The sequence below is a fragment of the Mugil cephalus genome, chromosome 19 (genome assembly GCF_022458985.1).
Source record: "Mugil cephalus isolate CIBA_MC_2020 chromosome 19, CIBA_Mcephalus_1.1, whole genome shotgun sequence".
Taxonomy (NCBI): domain Eukaryota; kingdom Metazoa; phylum Chordata; class Actinopteri; order Mugiliformes; family Mugilidae; genus Mugil; species Mugil cephalus.
This window is the reverse complement of record NC_061788.1, coordinates 3,052,244-3,068,715: the sequence shown is the minus strand read 5'-3', so window position 1 is coordinate 3,068,715 and position 16,472 is coordinate 3,052,244. Positions and strand designations below refer to the sequence as shown.

Sequence of the window (16,472 nt, the reverse complement as noted above, 5' to 3'; positions counted from 1 at the left end):
CTGTAAATGAAAGTCTGTAAATTCTGTATGATAATTTACTATCATCTCAAAATATCACAAATTAAGGCCATAATAGCGGTAAAATGACATAACAATAATAAATGAATGAAACAGAATAATATCTTGACGTAATATTTATCACATTCACGTTATTACAAATGTTGTATGTATTTAATGTATATTTTATGTCATTGTAGTTTGTATTTTAAACAACGTTGTTACACTGATAAATAGCATTTTTAAAATATATAGATATTTTAGGTTATTACGCCGATAATTCGGCTGTCTTGTATTGCGCACGCGTGAAAAAGCCGGAAGTAGTCGAAACAACTAATGTTTCTCGCTAAGTGCGAAATTCTCAAATGTATGTGGCACTCGCACTAATGTTACCACCCCAAAACATTAAAACACGCAACTCTACAAACATGAAAACTCTAATAATGGGAAAGTACGGCGATGTTTGCTAATACGAGTCACAGGACGAAACCGGAAGTACCCGGGGGGATTGTGCTCTCACACCTGCTGATCAGCGCTGTCGTCCAAGAATGGCCGCTGCTGCAGCAGGAATAAACAAGCAGGGCGCCGTAGCGACGATGGAGCCCTGTATCCGACACGGGAGGGGAGCCAGTGGAAACGCAGTTAAGGTTGTGATATTGTTGCTAATAAAATGTCCACTGCTAGGTCTCGATCGCGGGTTTTATAGTCGGTTAGTTTGCACGAATAATCGACAGTAGGGAGGCTTGTCTTCGTGGCTTCTGATTTGGGGCGAATGCTGCTGCTGCTGCTGCTGCTGCGTTGGCGTTGAATGCAGAGGATGCCAAGTGCGGATCTAGATCCGATAAGAGATGTCGTAAACAACTGGATATTTGCCGTCCGCTTATCTTAATAATAACTCGTCTGGATTGGTGTAAATTGACACGGCTTCTGGTGTTTGTATCTGCAGCATGCTAACAGGACTGGATGACCCACTGTCGCTAGCTGGCGTCTGCGTTAGCTTTGGTTTTCAGTGCATCTCCTGTGTGTGGTAACCAAAGCTTAGATGATTTTAAAATAAGCTGCTGCTCTTGAATTAGTGTCTACATTGCATTTGTTCAACTAGAAATCAAGAGGCTGATCAGCTGTTACAGCTCACATATAATCAATAACAAAGGATGACTGCACCTCACACTTTTAATCTGAGTATTTAAAATGAGTGCAGTCACTACAATCTATCATGTATAAGTCTCTGCTAAATGTTTTGTTTTTGTAAATATGATGTGACTTTATTATATTGTTTTATAGTGTCTGCCACATGTTAAACTTTTAACTAAACCGCCCCAGGACAAATAAAGTTTTCTGAATCTGAATGCATCTGACAAGCTGTTGATCAAGTTCCACTTCATTTTTTTTTCCCAGGTTCTCGAGTGCGGTGTGTGTGAGGACGTGTTCTCGCTCCAGGGAGACAAGGTCCCTCGTCTGCTGCTCTGCGGTCACACGGTGTGCCACGACTGCCTCACCCGGTTGCCCCTGAGCGGCCGAGCGGTCCGCTGCCCCTTCGACAGACAGCTCACCGAGCTGGGTGAGTGGACAGGTTGTCTGCGGAAGGAATCCGCTAAAGGTTGGAGAGCTGCAAAGAAATTCCTCGTGCATCTTCCTGCGAGTGGTGACGGAGAATAAAAATACAGAACCGTAGGACATCATCCAAGGTTCTGCAGGACAAAGTTATAAAAAAGTAAAAATTAAACTCAGTTAAAAGTGAAGAGATTCACTGAGGAACAAACAACGTTAGCAGTCATCTAAAAGAGGGGGATTACCAAGTAATAACAATAATAATAATAATAATAATAATAATAATACTCAAGTCACAAGACGGTACATTATTGTGACATTGTGGTATTGCAATATATTGCAATATTCTACGTAGTTCGCTGAGAAACTTTAACTGCAGCATAAAATACAGACTGTATGTAAGTACATCAACATATATTGTCATATAGATCCCCTATAATGGACTTTTCATCCAAGGATCTCAGAGTGCTACAGATTAAAAGCAACAAATTAGAGCATAAAAAGCATCGTATAGGAAAAAAGTATATATATAGAGAGAGAATGCACAGATCACTGTGCCATTGATTACTACAGTACTATTTCCCTTTTCTTCTCATCTGCACAGGGGACTCTGGAGTTTGGGGTCTAAAGAAGAACTTTGCTCTGCTGGAGCTCCTGGAGCGCCTCCAGAATGGAGCATCCAACCAGTCGGGAATGGCGGAGGACGCCCTGAAGGGCATGGGAGAAGTAAGTCGCCCCTTCCTTTTTACTAACGTTCCAAGACTGTTTGCTTTCCCCCTTCATTCACACCATCTCCTTTTTCGTCCAGTGTATAATTCGGTGTGACGAGGACGAGAGCCACACGGCCTCCATGTACTGCACCGTGTGCGCCACCCACCTGTGCGCCGAGTGCTCTCAGCTCACCCACTCCACCCGGACGCTGGCCAAACACCGCCGGGTGCCTCTGGCCGACAAGCCTCACGAGAAGACGCTGTGCCCGCAGCACCAGGTCCACGCCATCGAGTTCGTCTGCCTGGAGGAAGCCTGTCAGTCCGGGCCGCTCATGTGCTGTGTGTGTAAGGAGTACGGCAAGCACCAGGGACACAAGGTAGCCGGAGACGTGCTCGTATTACACAGCATTTCTGCACAAAAATGACTACAAACGTGTGCAGATTTTCAGATTTTTCTTTCTTTCCAGCATGCCGTTCTCGAGACCGAAGCCAACCAGATCCGTGCGTCCATCCTGGACATGGCCCACTGCATCCGCACCTTCACAGACGAGGTGTCCGAGTACTCGAGGAAGCTGGTGGGCATCGTGCAGCAAATCGAAGGCGGGGAGCAGATAGTGGAGGACGGCGTAGGCATGGCGCACACCGAGCACGTAAGATGTCACACGGGACTCCTTCCTGAACCCACCGTTTTAACGCTCCTCCTCGTGGCGCTGACGCCCTCTTGCGTGTGTCCGCCAGGTGCCCGGTACGGCGGAGAGCGCTCGATCCTGCGTCCGAGCTTACTTCGCGGACCTCCACGAGACGCTGTGTCGGCAGGAGGAGATGGCGCTGAGCGTGGTGGACGCCCACGTCCGGGAGAGGCTCATCTGGCTGAGGCAGCAGCAGGAGGACATGACCATCCTGCTGTCTCAGGTGTCCACCGCCTGCCTGCACTGCGAGAAGACGCTTCAGCAGGTAGGAAAGGACGGAGTTTAATGAATGGACTGGTGAGAATACGAGGCCGGTAGAATGGCAGTATGGCAATGTTTCAACATACAGAGAAGAAACTACATCTGCACACAATCGAATAGTCCTCAAACCAATCATATAGATCATATAGATATGATCTATGATTACGTTGCTATTTGTCTTTTGTCCGTTCTGTCGTGTTGTTTGTCCTGGCAGATCTTTGCTGCAGCGTAATCAGATCCAAACAGAGAGACTCTAGACCAAGTTTTGCTACAGAAAATGCTGGGAAGTTTGTCTTTTTGCTGACCCTCTGCTGGGATCAGTAAAAACTAAGCATCATCTTTCAACAGGGGAAAAAACAATGTCCTCATTTGTGGACACTGGGATTATTTCATTATTTATACTATAAAGAAGTGACCAATGTGTGACAAAATATAAAACTGTTTATTTTAACACCTGTACATGACTGTGTCCCAATGTCCTCAAACGAGTACTTGCTAATTAGCAAGGTTGTAGCTCACTGCTATTGATAAACAAGTAGTGTAACAAGTAATAAACAAGTGTATTGACCTTTCATAACCAGCACCTGGCAGACAAAAGTGTCTCCTTATGAGGACAACAGTTCTAAATGAAGCAGGATAAGCTGCAAAAAACCTGAAAAGTAACGTCCCCACATGAGGACGTCAGGTCTCAGGAGGTTAAGCCTGATGTGCATTTCCTCCCCCCTCCTATAGGACGACTGCAGAGTTGTGCTGGCAAAGCAGGAGATCAACTGTTTGCTGGAGACGCTTCAGAAGCAGCAGCACCAGTTCACGGAGCTGGCAGACCACATTCAGCTGGATGCCGGCATCCCGGTCACCTTCACGAAGGTACACTCGCGTGCATCCCGCTCACAGTCATTCCTGTGTATTTGCATGCTGCATGCAAATCCCGTCCCTGAAAATAGGGCGAGGGCGTGGGGTAATCTTCTGAAAATGTGTTTTCAGGACAACCGGGTCCACATCGGTCCTAAGATGGAGATCCGCGTGGTGACGCTCGGGCTGGACGGAGCCGGAAAGACGACCATCCTCTTCAAGCTGAAACAGGATGAGTTCATGCAGCCCATCCCAACCATTGGTAAATTCACCCGCTCGGTGATGTTTTTGAGTCAGAAGAGCAAAAACGTCACGTAAAGCTTGGTTTTCGTCTCTCGTCCAGGTTTCAACGTGGAGACGGTGGAATATAAGAACTTAAAGTTCACTATCTGGGATGTCGGTGGGAAACATAAGCTCAGACCCCTCTGGAAACACTATTATCTGAACACTCAAGGTACGTCCTCCACTTTAAAATACTCTGCAGCTACATGCAAATCAGCAACTGAGCAAATATTGTCTATGATAGAATGCAGTCTCTGCTGGATGGGACTGAATTGTTGCAGGTTTTACAGTAAACAAAACTCATTGCTGTCACTGTGTAAATACACTAAGTTCCTGTTGACAGGTGCGACTTTTGATTGTGCATTTAGATCATTCTCTCTGGTTTCCGTCTGCAACAGTTTTAGAATGAATCCCCCAAGGATCTTATATACCAATCAGCCACAACATTATGACCCCCCCCCTCCCTTAACTAACAATATCCTGTTACCAGACACCATAGGACTCCCTCAGAATGCCCATGTCCATTCTCTGATGAGTCACAACTGTTTTAGAGGTACAATGGAGACCTACACAATATAAGGAATGTGGTCATAATTTGGCCCATCGATCCGCCCCAACCTCCTCCCTCGTTTTTCCGATTTTATTGACGCTTTATATACTTATTAGTGGAGCCTGTGTACGTTTAATATTTTTTTATAGTCGACTCATGTTAGTTTTCACATTTCATTTCTGTGACTTTTGCATTTGTGTTAATGTAAAAGGATGCAAAACAAATCTACGTACGGGTGCAAATAAAGTAACCTGACCCTCATGCACAAACAGGGGAGACGGGAGAGGCTGTTTAATGCACCTGCCACCCTCCAGACCAAGGATGCTATTAAATCATTTCACTTTTTGTCCCTCCTCCATCTCTGGTCTTGGTGCAGCGGTGGTGTTTGTGATTGACAGCTGCCACAGGGACAGGCTGATGGAGGCCCACAGTGAACTGGCCAAACTACTGACGGAGAAGGAGCTGAGAGACGCCTTGTTGCTCATCTTTGCAAACAAGCAGGTATTTTATTATATATATATATATATATATATATATATATATATATATATATATATTCCTTAAAGGGATACGCCACCCCTATGCTAAATTTAGTCACTCACCGTATTCCCCAGAGTTGGACAAGTGAGGAAAAGTGTTTTTAAATAGGTCCTAATCCGGCAGTGAAGCTGTTAGCTTTAGCTTAGCATAGGCGCTGTAAGTCGTTCGCAAAGAGTGAAAAATAAACTCAAGAATTTTCCTAATTACTTCTTGTGACCTGTACATTTACATTGAGTACAAATGTCAATGCAATTAAATAAATAAATAAATAAATAAATAAATAAATAAATAAATAAAAGAAATCATGAAAACCTCCAACTTCCGTCAACACACCGACGTCACTCGTTTTCAGGTGCTGGTTGGTATCCTTGCGCCTTGCAGCGGTGCTTTACCGGAATATAGTCCCAAGTCTATTTCTGCCCCAGGCAATCCGTTTGTGTTAATTACATTGAGATTTGCACTCGATGTAAATGTATAGGTTCTGAAATTCTTCAGTTTATGTATCACTTTTGCGAACGACTGACTAATTGGCAACACTACATTACAGCGCCTATGCTAAGCTAAAGCTAACAGCGTTGCTGCCGGATTAGGACAACGCCTGCACCGATTTTAAAACGCATTTTCTCACATATCCAACTCTGGGGAATACGTGAGTGACTGAATTTCACTTAAGTGTGTTGTATCCCTTTGACACTTTAAAACCGGACGGATCGCCGGTGATCCGTTAAAGTTCGCGATTTTTTGAATTACCGTAACTCACAGTAAATTGCGCTATTGACAAAACTCAAAGTGTGCATGAACACAGGAAAGTTGTGCTTTTGTCATAAAGAAGGCATAACTTACTTAGTTTTTTTTCTTTCTTTTTTTTTTTTTAATAACAAAGTTCTCCAAACAAACAAACAAACTCTCTTCCTAGGGCTCCTTGGTCTTGTGTTGCACCCAAACCTGCAGGCGATATCATTACCGTAATGTTGTTGTTTTTTGTTGTTTGTTGTTTTTATTTTTTATTTTAAGCAAGCGCAACTTCCCAGTGTTCAGCCACACTTTGAATTCTGTGCATCTGTGAATTACGGTAATTTAAATAGCGCCAGCGGATGTTTAGGTCTTAAAGGGCTAACTCTTTTCACCGTTTTTGCCTCTGCAGGACGTCCCCGGAGCCGTGTCCGTGGAGGAGATGACGGAGCTGCTGAGTCTACACAAGCTGTGCTGTGGAAGGAGCTGGCACATCCAGGGCTGCGACGCCCGGAGCGGGATGGGCCTCCACGAGGGTCTGGACTGGTTGTCCAGACAACTGGTGGCCGCCGGAGTCCTGGACGTGGCCTGAGCCGAAGACCGGCCTCAGCTCCACATAGACTCTGCTACTCCTCCTCCTCCTGCCCCCACCCACCACCACCTTAACACCCACTTTAAATCAACAACCTCCTCCTCAGTCTTTCCTTGTTTGTGCATCAGTGTGGGCGAAGGAAACAAAGATGTAAATACTCTCTATTAAAACTCTTTAATACTGTCACCTGGTTCAAAGACGACTCCCCCCTTCTGACTCACTCATAACTGAGAGTGGAGCCTCTTTCTCCCCCTCCTTTCTCCCCCTTCTTCCTCTATTCCTCTCTCATCTCTCTTTCCCTCCCCTCCATCATAACTTAACGGTCCGTATTGTAACAACAGTTTCCTTCATTTAATCCTGAGAAATAATAATAATAATAATAATTATAACGAGGGGGGACTAGAGACGTGTCTTCAGACTTGTGGCTTCAAACCATTCATATATTTCTCCTGAGTTTAAAGTGTGAACCTGTTGAATCAGCTGGTCTTGGGTCATAGGACGGGATTTGTGGTGGGGGGGGGTCTGAATGTAGTGTCATCTGTTACGGAAAACAAACTGTTTACTGAAGTTTCTTATTTATGAGCCTCTCGAGGCCGAACAGGTGGGAGATTCTTTTTTTTTTTTATTTTATTTTAAACCGTCGGTCGAATGCACTTTGTCTGCTGCCTCACTACAGGTTTTGGAAGCATCTGCTGTTTCTGAGTGGACTTGAGTATTAACCTCACTGCTATAAAGAAAAACTAAAAAAAAAAAACTAAATAAATAAAGTGTTGTGAAGCTTCTTCCTGTAGAAACGTGTTCATACGCGGCGGTACGCCTCCAACCAGCCTCCAGTAGTAGTGTGATGTGACACATTTAAACGCCGACACTCGACTCGTTGTCCAGGAACCATCATTTGAGTTGATCTTTATTCATTGCTATGTAATGTTTAATATTTGTATCTATGTATAAAAAACAAAAAAAAAAACAAAAGGAAAAAACTGCACGTGTGAAAATCCTCCCACATAGTTTGTGAAAACCATCCGTTCCTCCTTTTTGAAAGCACATTCAGAGCCCTTTGTTACCTTTGGTGGACTTGATATTGGCTTTTTGTAAATTCTATATAATGTGATGCTGTATAATAAACTAATTGACCTAATTCGTGTCTGTGCTGATGCCGATGATGCTCTGGAGGAGGAGGAAGTGGAGGAGGAGGAGGAGGAGGAGGAGGAGGAGGACTGTCCGGGAGCCGAGGGAGACGTGCGATCACTTGACGGTGATGTTGATGATGCTGATGTCCTCGTACGGTTTGTCCGTCTTGGGGTTGACTTTCATGTTGGAGATCCTCTGCACCACCTCCATGCCTTTAGTGCACCTCCCGAACACCGTGTGTTTGTTATCGAGCCACGGCTGCAGAGAAACAGTGGAACAGATTAAAAACGAGAGTTCGCTCAGATTTAAAGGCTCCAACAACGTTTAAAAGAAGAGAAACGTCATCTTTCACAGAGTTTATGACCAGGACATTTCTCCTCTCTTCACGCTACATCAACTCAGACAGGACAAAAATAACAGTAATAAAAAACTGAGTCTGGACTCTATGATCTATAATCTATGATCTATGATCTATATTCTATGATCTATCCACTGGACCAGAACCAGGAACTGATGAGTTGTGACGTTACAGGATGATTCAGATTTAGGAACAAGATTCTTTAGTATAAAGAAAGATGGAGGGAAGGAAGAAAGAAAAAGGAAGAAAGAAAAAGAAAGAAAGAAAAAGAAAGGAACAAGGGGGATAAGAAAGAAAGGAATTAAAGATGTACAGAAGGAAGAAAGGAAAGATGGAAGAAAGGAAGGAAGACAGGAAGGAAAGTACTCAGGAAGGATGGAAAAGGAAAAAAGGAGGAAGTATTAACGATGGGCAGAAGGAAAAAAGAAAAGATGGAAGAAAGCAAGAGAGGAAGAAGGATACTGACTAAAGAAAGACAGACAGAGGAAAGGAAGGAGAGAAGGACGAGGAGAAGGAGAAGGAAAGATGCAAGGAAGGGAGGAAGACAGGAAGGAAATTATTCACGAAAGAAAGAAAGAAAGAAAGAAAGAAAGAAAGAAAGAAAGAAAGAAAGAAAGGTAGTGACAAAAGAAAAACGAAGGGAGGAAGGATGGAAAAGGTGTAGAAGAAAAAACAAAGAAAGAAGGAAAAAATAAATTAGATAGATAGACAGACAGACAGACAGACAGACAGATAGATAGATAGATAGACAGATAGACAGATAGATAGATAGATAATAGATAGATAGATAGATAGATAGATAGATAGATAGATGGATAGATAGATGGATAGATAGATAGACAGATAGATAGACAGATAGATAGATAGATAGATGGATAGACAGACAGATCTTACCGTGGGGACCACGGTGATGAAGAACTGGGAGCCGTTGGTGGCCGGGCCCCCGTTGGCCATACTCAGCGTGTACGGTCGGTCGTGTCTCAGCGTCGCGTGGAACTCGTCCTCGAACTCTCCGCCCCAGATGCTCTCTCCTCCCATCCCCGTCCCCGTCGGGTCTCCGGTCTGGATCATGAAACCCTGGAGGCCACAGCAACGAGGACTCAGGAACCACAGGAACCATCGCTGCCCCCCCCCCCTCACGTTCATTCAGGTAACTCACCTTAATCACTCTGTGGAATATGTGGCTGTTGTAGTATCCGTTCCTGCTGTGGACGCAGAAGTTCTCCACCGTCTTCGGGCATCTAAAATAAATAAACAGAGATGTGTAAATATAAAGGAGACGGTCTAAAGGACTGTGTCCACGCTGCAGGACGTACTCTACGGGGAAGAGCTTGATGTGGATGTCTCCCATGGTGGTGTGGATGATGGCGCTGTCGGACACTCTCTTGGGGCCCTCGGCCTGCGTGGCGGCCATCACCTCCTCCTTGGACGGCTTCTCGTTGAAGATGTCTCTGTCCGAGTCGGCGCTCTTCGTGTCCTCCGGTTCCCTCTTTGAGAACTTTCCACAAACAAAGACGGGAAAAAACAAAAACAAACAAGAGGGCGTGAGTAAGAGAGAGGCGTCTCCATGGTTACGGCCACAGAGCACGGAGGTTAGCGGCGTTAGCTCGAATCAGAGGGTTTAACGGCGTCTAAATCTGAAAATTAATTAAAAACACTACTTCTCAGTAAAACTCTTAGCGTTAGCATCTTTTATTTAGCTTCATTTGAACTGAATGAGGTTAATCCACTTTTCCAAACGAGGAAACAGTAATAAAAAGCCAACTTGAACCTTCTCTCCTTCCTGCAGATGTTTCACAATAAGAGCATTATTATATAAAGGAGCTCATAATATGAAGCTGAGCGTGTTAAGTAATAACAGCATCAAGCAGAAACTTCTTCAGAGACCTCTTAATAAAATACAGTAAATTACTCTTGTTAAACAGATGTAATTAGAGAATAAAAGCCCTGTTCTCCTCTGTAGTTTAGGTAGATTAAGGTTTCCATCACATTTGAGTAAAATAATTTTATTTCTATAAATGTCACATGATATTTTTCAAAGGATAATTTATTTTCATGGACTCTTGCAATTACACCAGTGACCACTAGGGGTCATACTTTAGTATAAATATATAAATATAGTATTTCCTGGCGTTGAAATCAGGTCCATATAAATATCAGGAGACCTGATTTCTGGCCACATTTTTTAGAATTGATTTGAAATAAATAAATGATCTCGTATTCTTTATAATTTGACTACTACTCCTTTTTTTAGGTTTATCAGACACATTAGAGAATCGAACATCTGCTGCGTTTCTCTAAAGGAGGTGACCTGCTGCGGCGCCCCCTCTGGTCAGACGTCCGCTCACCATGTAGAAGCGGTTCTTCTTGAACGCGGTGCAGAAGATGGTCGGGTCGGGCTCCACGTTCTCCAGGGCCGGGTTGTCGGAGGCCTTCATCTCCACGGTGGGAGCCACCTGCATGGCCTTAGCGACGCCCTGGAACAGGCTCAGCTGGACCACGCGGATGTTCTCCAGTTTCCCCAGGATACGGACACATCTGGAGAGAGAGGGAGGGAGAGAGAACTAACACATCTGGTCTGAAGGAGAAGAAACCACAGAGAGAGAGAAGGAGAGGGAGAAAGGAGGTGGGGAGAGAAAGAGGGATAGAAAGGGGGGATAAAGGAGAGGAGGGAAGGAAAGAAGTACAAGGAAAGAGAAAGGGGACAGAGATGGGTGGGGGGAGGAGAGAAAGAGGAGCAGGACAGAGACAGGGAGAAGGGGGAGGCAGAGAGAGAGACAAAAGGGGAGGGAGAAGGGGAAGAGAAAGAGGGAGAAAGGGGAAGGAGGGCTGGGGGAGAAAGAGAAGGGGGAGAGGGGGATAAAAACGGGGAGACAAAGAATAGAGAGGGAGGGAGAGAAAGAGGAGGGATAGAAAGGGAGACGGGAAGGGAATGCGGAGAGAGAGGAAGAGGGGGAGTAAGGAGGAGAGAAAGAGGGAGAGAAAGGGGGACAGATAGAGGGAGAGGGAGAGGGGACAGAGAGTGAGAAAAGAGAGAGAAAGAAAGGGGGAAGGAGGGGAGAGAAAGGCAGAGAAAGAGGGAGAAAGGAGGTGGGGACGGGGGGGCAGAAGAGGGACAGAGATGGGGGGAGGTAGAGATAGAGAGGGAGGGAAAAGGAGAAGGAAGGTGGGGGAGAGAAAGAGGAGAGGGAGAGGGAGAAGGGGGAGGCAGAGAGAGACAACGGGGGAGGGAGGAGGGGAACAGAAAGAGGGAGAAAGGGGAAGGAGGGCTGCGGGAAAGAGGGGGGAGAGGGGGATAGAAATAGGGAGACAAAAAGAATAGAGACAGACATAGAGAGGGAGGGAGAGAAAGAGGAGGGATAGAAAGGGAGACGGGAAGGGAATGTGGAGAGAGAGGAAGAGGGGGAGTAAGGAGGAGAGAAAGAGGGACAGAGAAAGGTAAAGATGGACAAGGGAAGAGAAAGAGGGAGGGAGAAAGGAGGCGGGGGAGAGAAAGAGGGAGAGAAAGGGGGACAGATAGAGATAGAGGGAGAGGGGACAGAGAGTGAGAGAAAATAGAGAGAAAGAAAGGGGGAAGGAGGGGAGAGAAAGAGGGAGAAAGATGGACAGAGATGGGGAGGTAGAGATAGAGAGGGAGGGAAAAGGAGAAGGAAGGTGGAGGGAGAGAAAGAGGAGAGGGAGAGGGAGAAGGGGGAGGCGAGGAAGAAACGGGGGAGGGAAAGAGGGAAGAGAAGAGGAGAAAGGGAAGGAGGGCTGCGGGAAAGAGAAGGGGGAGAGGGGGACAGAAATAGGGAGACATAAAGAATAGAGACAGACCTGGAGAGGGAGGGAGAGAAAGAGGAGGGATAGAAAGGGAGAGGGGAGAGAAATGTGGAGAGAGGAAGAGGGGGAGTAAGGAGGAGAGAAAGAGGAGGGAGACAGATAGAGGGAAAGAGAAAGGGAAAGGTGGGGAGGGAGGGGGTGGGAGAAAGAGGAGAGGAGAAAGAGGGAGAGAAAATGGGAATAGAAAGGGGGCAGAGAGAGGGATGGGAGAGAGAGGGAAGAGAGAGAAAGAGAAAGGGGGAGGAAGAGAAAGGGGAGTCTCTTCTGGGAGACATGTGGACGTTGTCCTTTAGTTCATCAGTTTATCCTGTTTGAAGATAGAAATTGATAGAAACGGGGACAGATAGAGGGAGAGAGAGAAGAAGAGAAGGGAGGGAGGGAGAAGGGAAAGAATGGGGATATAAAGGGGGACAGAGAGCGAAGGAAAGGAGGGAGAGAAAATGGAGAAGAAGAGGAGAGAGAAGGTGAGGAAGCGGGGGTCAGGGGGAGAAAAGGAGACAGAGAAAGGAGGTGGGGGAGAGAAAACAGGAATAGAAAGGGGGCCAGAGAGAGGGATGGGAAAAGGAGGGGAGAGAGAGAAAGAGAAAGGGGGAGGGAGGGGGGGTCAGGGGGAGAAATGTGGAGAGAGAGGGAGAAGGGGGAGAGCAAGGTGGAGGAAGAAGGGGTGAGGGTGAGAGAAAGGGTAGAAGGAGAAAGGAGGTGGGGACAGAGAGAGGGGGAGAAAAAAGGGGGAGAGAGAAAGGGAGGAAGAAAGGATGTGGGGGAGAGAAAGTCTCTTCTGGGAGACATGTCCTTTAGTTCATGAGTTCATCTGTTTGAAGGTGGACTATAAGTCCTGGCTCTGTCCTGGTCTCGTCCCTTCCCTGGTCCTGGTCTTGTCCCGGTCCTGTCTCTGGTCCTGGTCCCTGGTCTCTGTCCCTGGTTCTGGTCCTGTCCCTGGTCTCCTGGTCTCTGTCCCCTGGTCTCCTGGTCTCTGTCCCCTGGTCCCTGTCCCCTGGTCCCCTGGTCTCCTGGTCCCTGTCCCCTGGTCTCCTGGTCTCTGTCCCCTGGTCCCTGTCCCTGTCCCCTGGTCTCTGTCCCCTGGTCCTTTGTCCCCTGGTCCCTGGTCCCCTGGTCTCTGTCCCCTGGTCCCTGTCCCCTGGTCCCCCGTCCTCTACCTGTTGGTCTCCACGTTGATGACCTTGATGCCGAGCATCGTCCCGTACAGGACGAAATGTCCCGTCTCGTCAAAGATGATGTTGGTGAGTCTGATGCCGTCCACCTTCTCCAGCTCCCGCTCCACCGCCATCCTCCTCCCGAACTCCATGTCAGGAAGCTGCTGCCTCATCTGCTGCAGCTCCGTGAACATCTAACGAGGGGGAGGGAGGGAGAGACGGGAGAGAGAGAGACGGGTGAGTCAAATAAAAAAACCTCCTCATTCACTCGGGTCAAAGCTTCAAAGCCTCGTGTGAGAAAATACCGTCAGCGACTCGTCGAACACTCTCATCAGTTTCCCCGTCAGGAAGCGGAAGATCCGGACCTTCCGGTCCGAGGCGATGGTGGCCATCTTCCTCCCGTCGGGGGAGAAGGCCAGGCTGGTGGGGTAGGTTTTGTGCTTGGCGAACTCGTACAGGTCCGTGTCCGTCTTGTACTCCCAGTCCACGTGTCTGGGGAACTTGAACTCGCTGGGGAGGCCCGTCCAGTACTCCAGCATCCCGGCTTTGTCCGCCGACACGATGACTCGGAACCTGGGGTTGAGGCGGATCTGGGACAGGGGGGAGGAGTGCATCTTATCGAAGACGTGCAGTGGCTCGTTGCTCCCCCTCCCGTCGTACACGAAGATCTTCCCCGTGGACTTTTCCGAACAGGCCACGGTGGAGATGGCGTCACCGGGGTTATAGATCCACTCGCTCTGACCCGGATGGAAACTAAAGACAAGAAACAGCTCATGTTATCAGCGCTCAAAGCACAAAAAATACTTCAATATTAGTTATAATTATTAGATTTTAGTAGTTTTAAGTTTGCAGTGAGGATACATTCTTATAGCTTCATAATTTTACCAACAACAGTGACTTAAAAAAAATGAAAAAATGCGGGGTGGACGATGCCTTCAAGAAAACTCGGAAATTCTAAATTCCAACTCAGAAACATCAGATTTCACATATTATAGTGTTCACGTTACAGGTTAACTCAGAACATTAAAATATGCACAGCAGCTATTTATTTTTATTTTCTAATCAATAATTTCTGAGTTTAACAACATTTTAAAAGATTTTTACATCATATAAGATGATGAGTAAATATTGTAGAATAATCCCACACCAGTAGTTAAACAGGTTTGCATGACCCCGTGTTAGCACTGACTGATGATCCGGGGACGTTTACAGCAGAGATAAAAAAAAAAAAGAACTAAATGTTATCAAAATGATATTTATTTTGATATATTTATTCATATTTAAACTGCTGCGTCTATAATATCAATAGCAGAGCGACCAACTACCGTAATAACTGTAGTCTGAGTGCAACATATTTTTTTCTCATTCATAAAAAGCTAAAATTGGGGACATTTTCGGGGACATCTTTAGCCGGAGGACAGGTCATCCACAATGGGGACTGTCTCCAGAAATCGGGGACGTCTGGTAAAAAAAAAAAAAAAAAAGTAGAACTAACAACCGACACAGCACCTTTATTTGGCCATATCCATCCCTGTGTTTTGAAGCGCTACATTGAAAAGGTCCAGTCTGTATCAGTGTCTCACAGCGCAACGTTTCAAAAACTGTGTAATCAAGTACACCTCTATATTAAAAAATCATATCATGAGAGAAAAAAATACTGGTAAGAGATGAAACGAGACGACTCACCCCAGCTTCAGCATATTGATCATGTCAAAGTTGACGACATCGAACACTTTCATTGCCTGATCGTCACCCACAGAACAGAGAAGGGCTCCTTCAGCGCTGACCGCTATGCTTTCTATCACACCTGCACAGACAGACAAGAGCAACGCTTTAGGTCACCAATCAGCCACAACATTAAAACCATCACCCATTATGATGTAATATTCTTCTGCGAATCCTTCGAATGTTCACATCACTTTATTTCTCCCCGAGGGGCATAAAGTAGCTAAAAGTGGACACAATCACAATCAAGACACACTAAACAGTTTGTATAGCTGCATCTGCGGCCTATATGTGGGTCAGTGTTCAGTAGGAGAGGTGCTCTGGAGATGACTGTTGTTTGTTATAGAAGCAAGGAAACTTTAAATAAGATGTTGTGGATGTTTCTTTGTTGTATAAAACCACCTGAACATTCCTGTGGACCAAAAACCCAAGAACACCTCAACTGGGCGTTCCTTGCATTTAAGACCCGTTTTTAAATTCTTTGATTTGTGTTTTGTTGCTGCAACGAGAATCAGTATATTCATCCACCCATCTTCTAATGCTTTGTGGTCTAGTTTGGATGCTCATCTGTCCATTGTGGTTGCTTTCAGCCAATGACCAGACTTGTCAGTCATAATGTTTCATGCATCTTGGCCCAGATGTGATAAACTCCTATTTTCCTACCAAGGTGACTTCGAAAGTGTTTCACGAACTCGATTCCCTCGTCCTCCTTCTTCTTCCAAAATTTGACGTGTCCGTCCTGGCTGGCTGTGATGATGAAGTCTGTCCTGAAAAGGAAGGCGAATAATTTAAATATAAATAGAAGCGGCTTAACTTTCTCTATGTGCACCACATCAGGCATAACATTATGACAACAAACTGATGGTCTGGTCCTCTATTTAGGATGTGAATGAGCCTGAAGTAAACAAAGACTTCCCAAACTTAAAGAGAAGCCATAACACATTAGGTCAGAACCACTTCAGACACCTCCTGCAGGATAATTCATGAGATCAGATGTATGAAAGCTGCCCCAGCTGAGGGGGTAAAGTTCAGATTTTTACTTACTTGGAGCAAACTATGTGAGAGATAACGTCTCTGTGCATGTAGCTGCGTTCATACATTGCAGCCGACGGGAGGTTGTCCAGATACACACGTTCGTACTCGAGTACTGCGGAAAAAAATATTTAAAAAATCAATAGATGTGTTGTTAGCATCAGTTAGCTTTTATTAGCAGGAGTTGTAGATGTGTGACAATCTGGAGAATACACAGCCAGAAACTCCACCTTTTCTTTTCTTGGTCTTCGTGGCTTCGCTCGGCATGGGTCCGACCCATTCTGCATCTTCTCCATCCCCATCGCCTTCCTGGATATCCTCTGCTTTGCGTTTTAGATCCACATTGTTTTCAGACGCCGCCATAGCTGCAGATCTTCCGTCTGGTCCGTTCTTAGTTACGGTACTTCCGTTTGGCGCCAGACTTCCTCTCTTGCAGTTTTTTTTTAGTTTTTAGTTGAAATAACCTCCCACAAATAGGTGGAAAAAACACAGAT

General features: G+C 45.8%; 2 protein-coding genes across 2 annotated transcripts; one reads left to right on the top strand and one right to left on the bottom strand.

The window, feature by feature from the left end:
- The first annotated feature begins 294 nt into the window (after positions 1-294).
- On the top strand, positions 295-7,728 carry trim23 (tripartite motif containing 23). Its single transcript, XM_047569464.1, has 11 exons — positions 295-644; positions 1,396-1,558; positions 2,153-2,274; positions 2,357-2,635; positions 2,726-2,908; positions 2,997-3,212; positions 3,941-4,075; positions 4,193-4,322; positions 4,404-4,514; positions 5,269-5,393; positions 6,577-7,728. Exons 1-11 carry the CDS (start codon positions 546-548, stop codon positions 6,754-6,756), a joined length of 1,743 nt encoding a protein of 580 aa, XP_047425420.1. The 5' UTR covers positions 295-545; the 3' UTR covers positions 6,757-7,728.
- Positions 7,631-16,381, bottom strand: ppwd1 (peptidylprolyl isomerase domain and WD repeat containing 1). Its single transcript, XM_047569463.1, has 11 exons — positions 16,209-16,381; positions 15,991-16,093; positions 15,610-15,713; positions 14,908-15,028; positions 13,527-13,974; positions 13,225-13,415; positions 10,594-10,783; positions 9,562-9,743; positions 9,405-9,486; positions 9,140-9,322; positions 7,631-8,145 (listed from the first exon to the last, which is right to left on the bottom strand). Exons 1-11 carry the CDS (start codon positions 16,339-16,341, stop codon positions 8,002-8,004), a joined length of 1,881 nt encoding a protein of 626 aa, XP_047425419.1. The 5' UTR covers positions 16,342-16,381; the 3' UTR covers positions 7,631-8,001.
- Between the last annotated feature and the right edge of the window lie 91 nt (positions 16,382-16,472).

What these genes read in the sequence shown, in the direction of transcription:
- ppwd1 (XM_047569463.1), bottom strand. Translation starts at nt 16,341, where the DNA reads ATGGCGGCGTCTGAAAACAATGTGGATCTAAAACGCAAAGCAGAGGAT. An exon ending in ACACTTTCGAAGTCACCTTG is followed by an intron (nt 15,029 to 15,609) that starts GTAGGAAAATAG and finishes CTGTCTGTGCAG; the next exon opens with GTGTGATAGAAAGCATAGCG. An exon ending in ATCAATATGCTGAAGCTGGG is followed by an intron (nt 13,975 to 14,907) that starts GTGAGTCGTCTC and finishes TCTTGTCTTTAG; the next exon opens with TTTCCATCCGGGTCAGAGCG.
- trim23 (XM_047569464.1), top strand. Translation starts at nt 546, where the DNA reads ATGGCCGCTGCTGCAGCAGGAATAAACAAGCAGGGCGCCGTAGCGACG. An exon ending in CAGACAGCTCACCGAGCTGG is followed by an intron (nt 1,559 to 2,152) that starts GTGAGTGGACAG and finishes TCATCTGCACAG; the next exon opens with GGGACTCTGGAGTTTGGGGT. An exon ending in GCGAGAAGACGCTTCAGCAG is followed by an intron (nt 3,213 to 3,940) that starts GTAGGAAAGGAC and finishes CCCCTCCTATAG; the next exon opens with GACGACTGCAGAGTTGTGCT.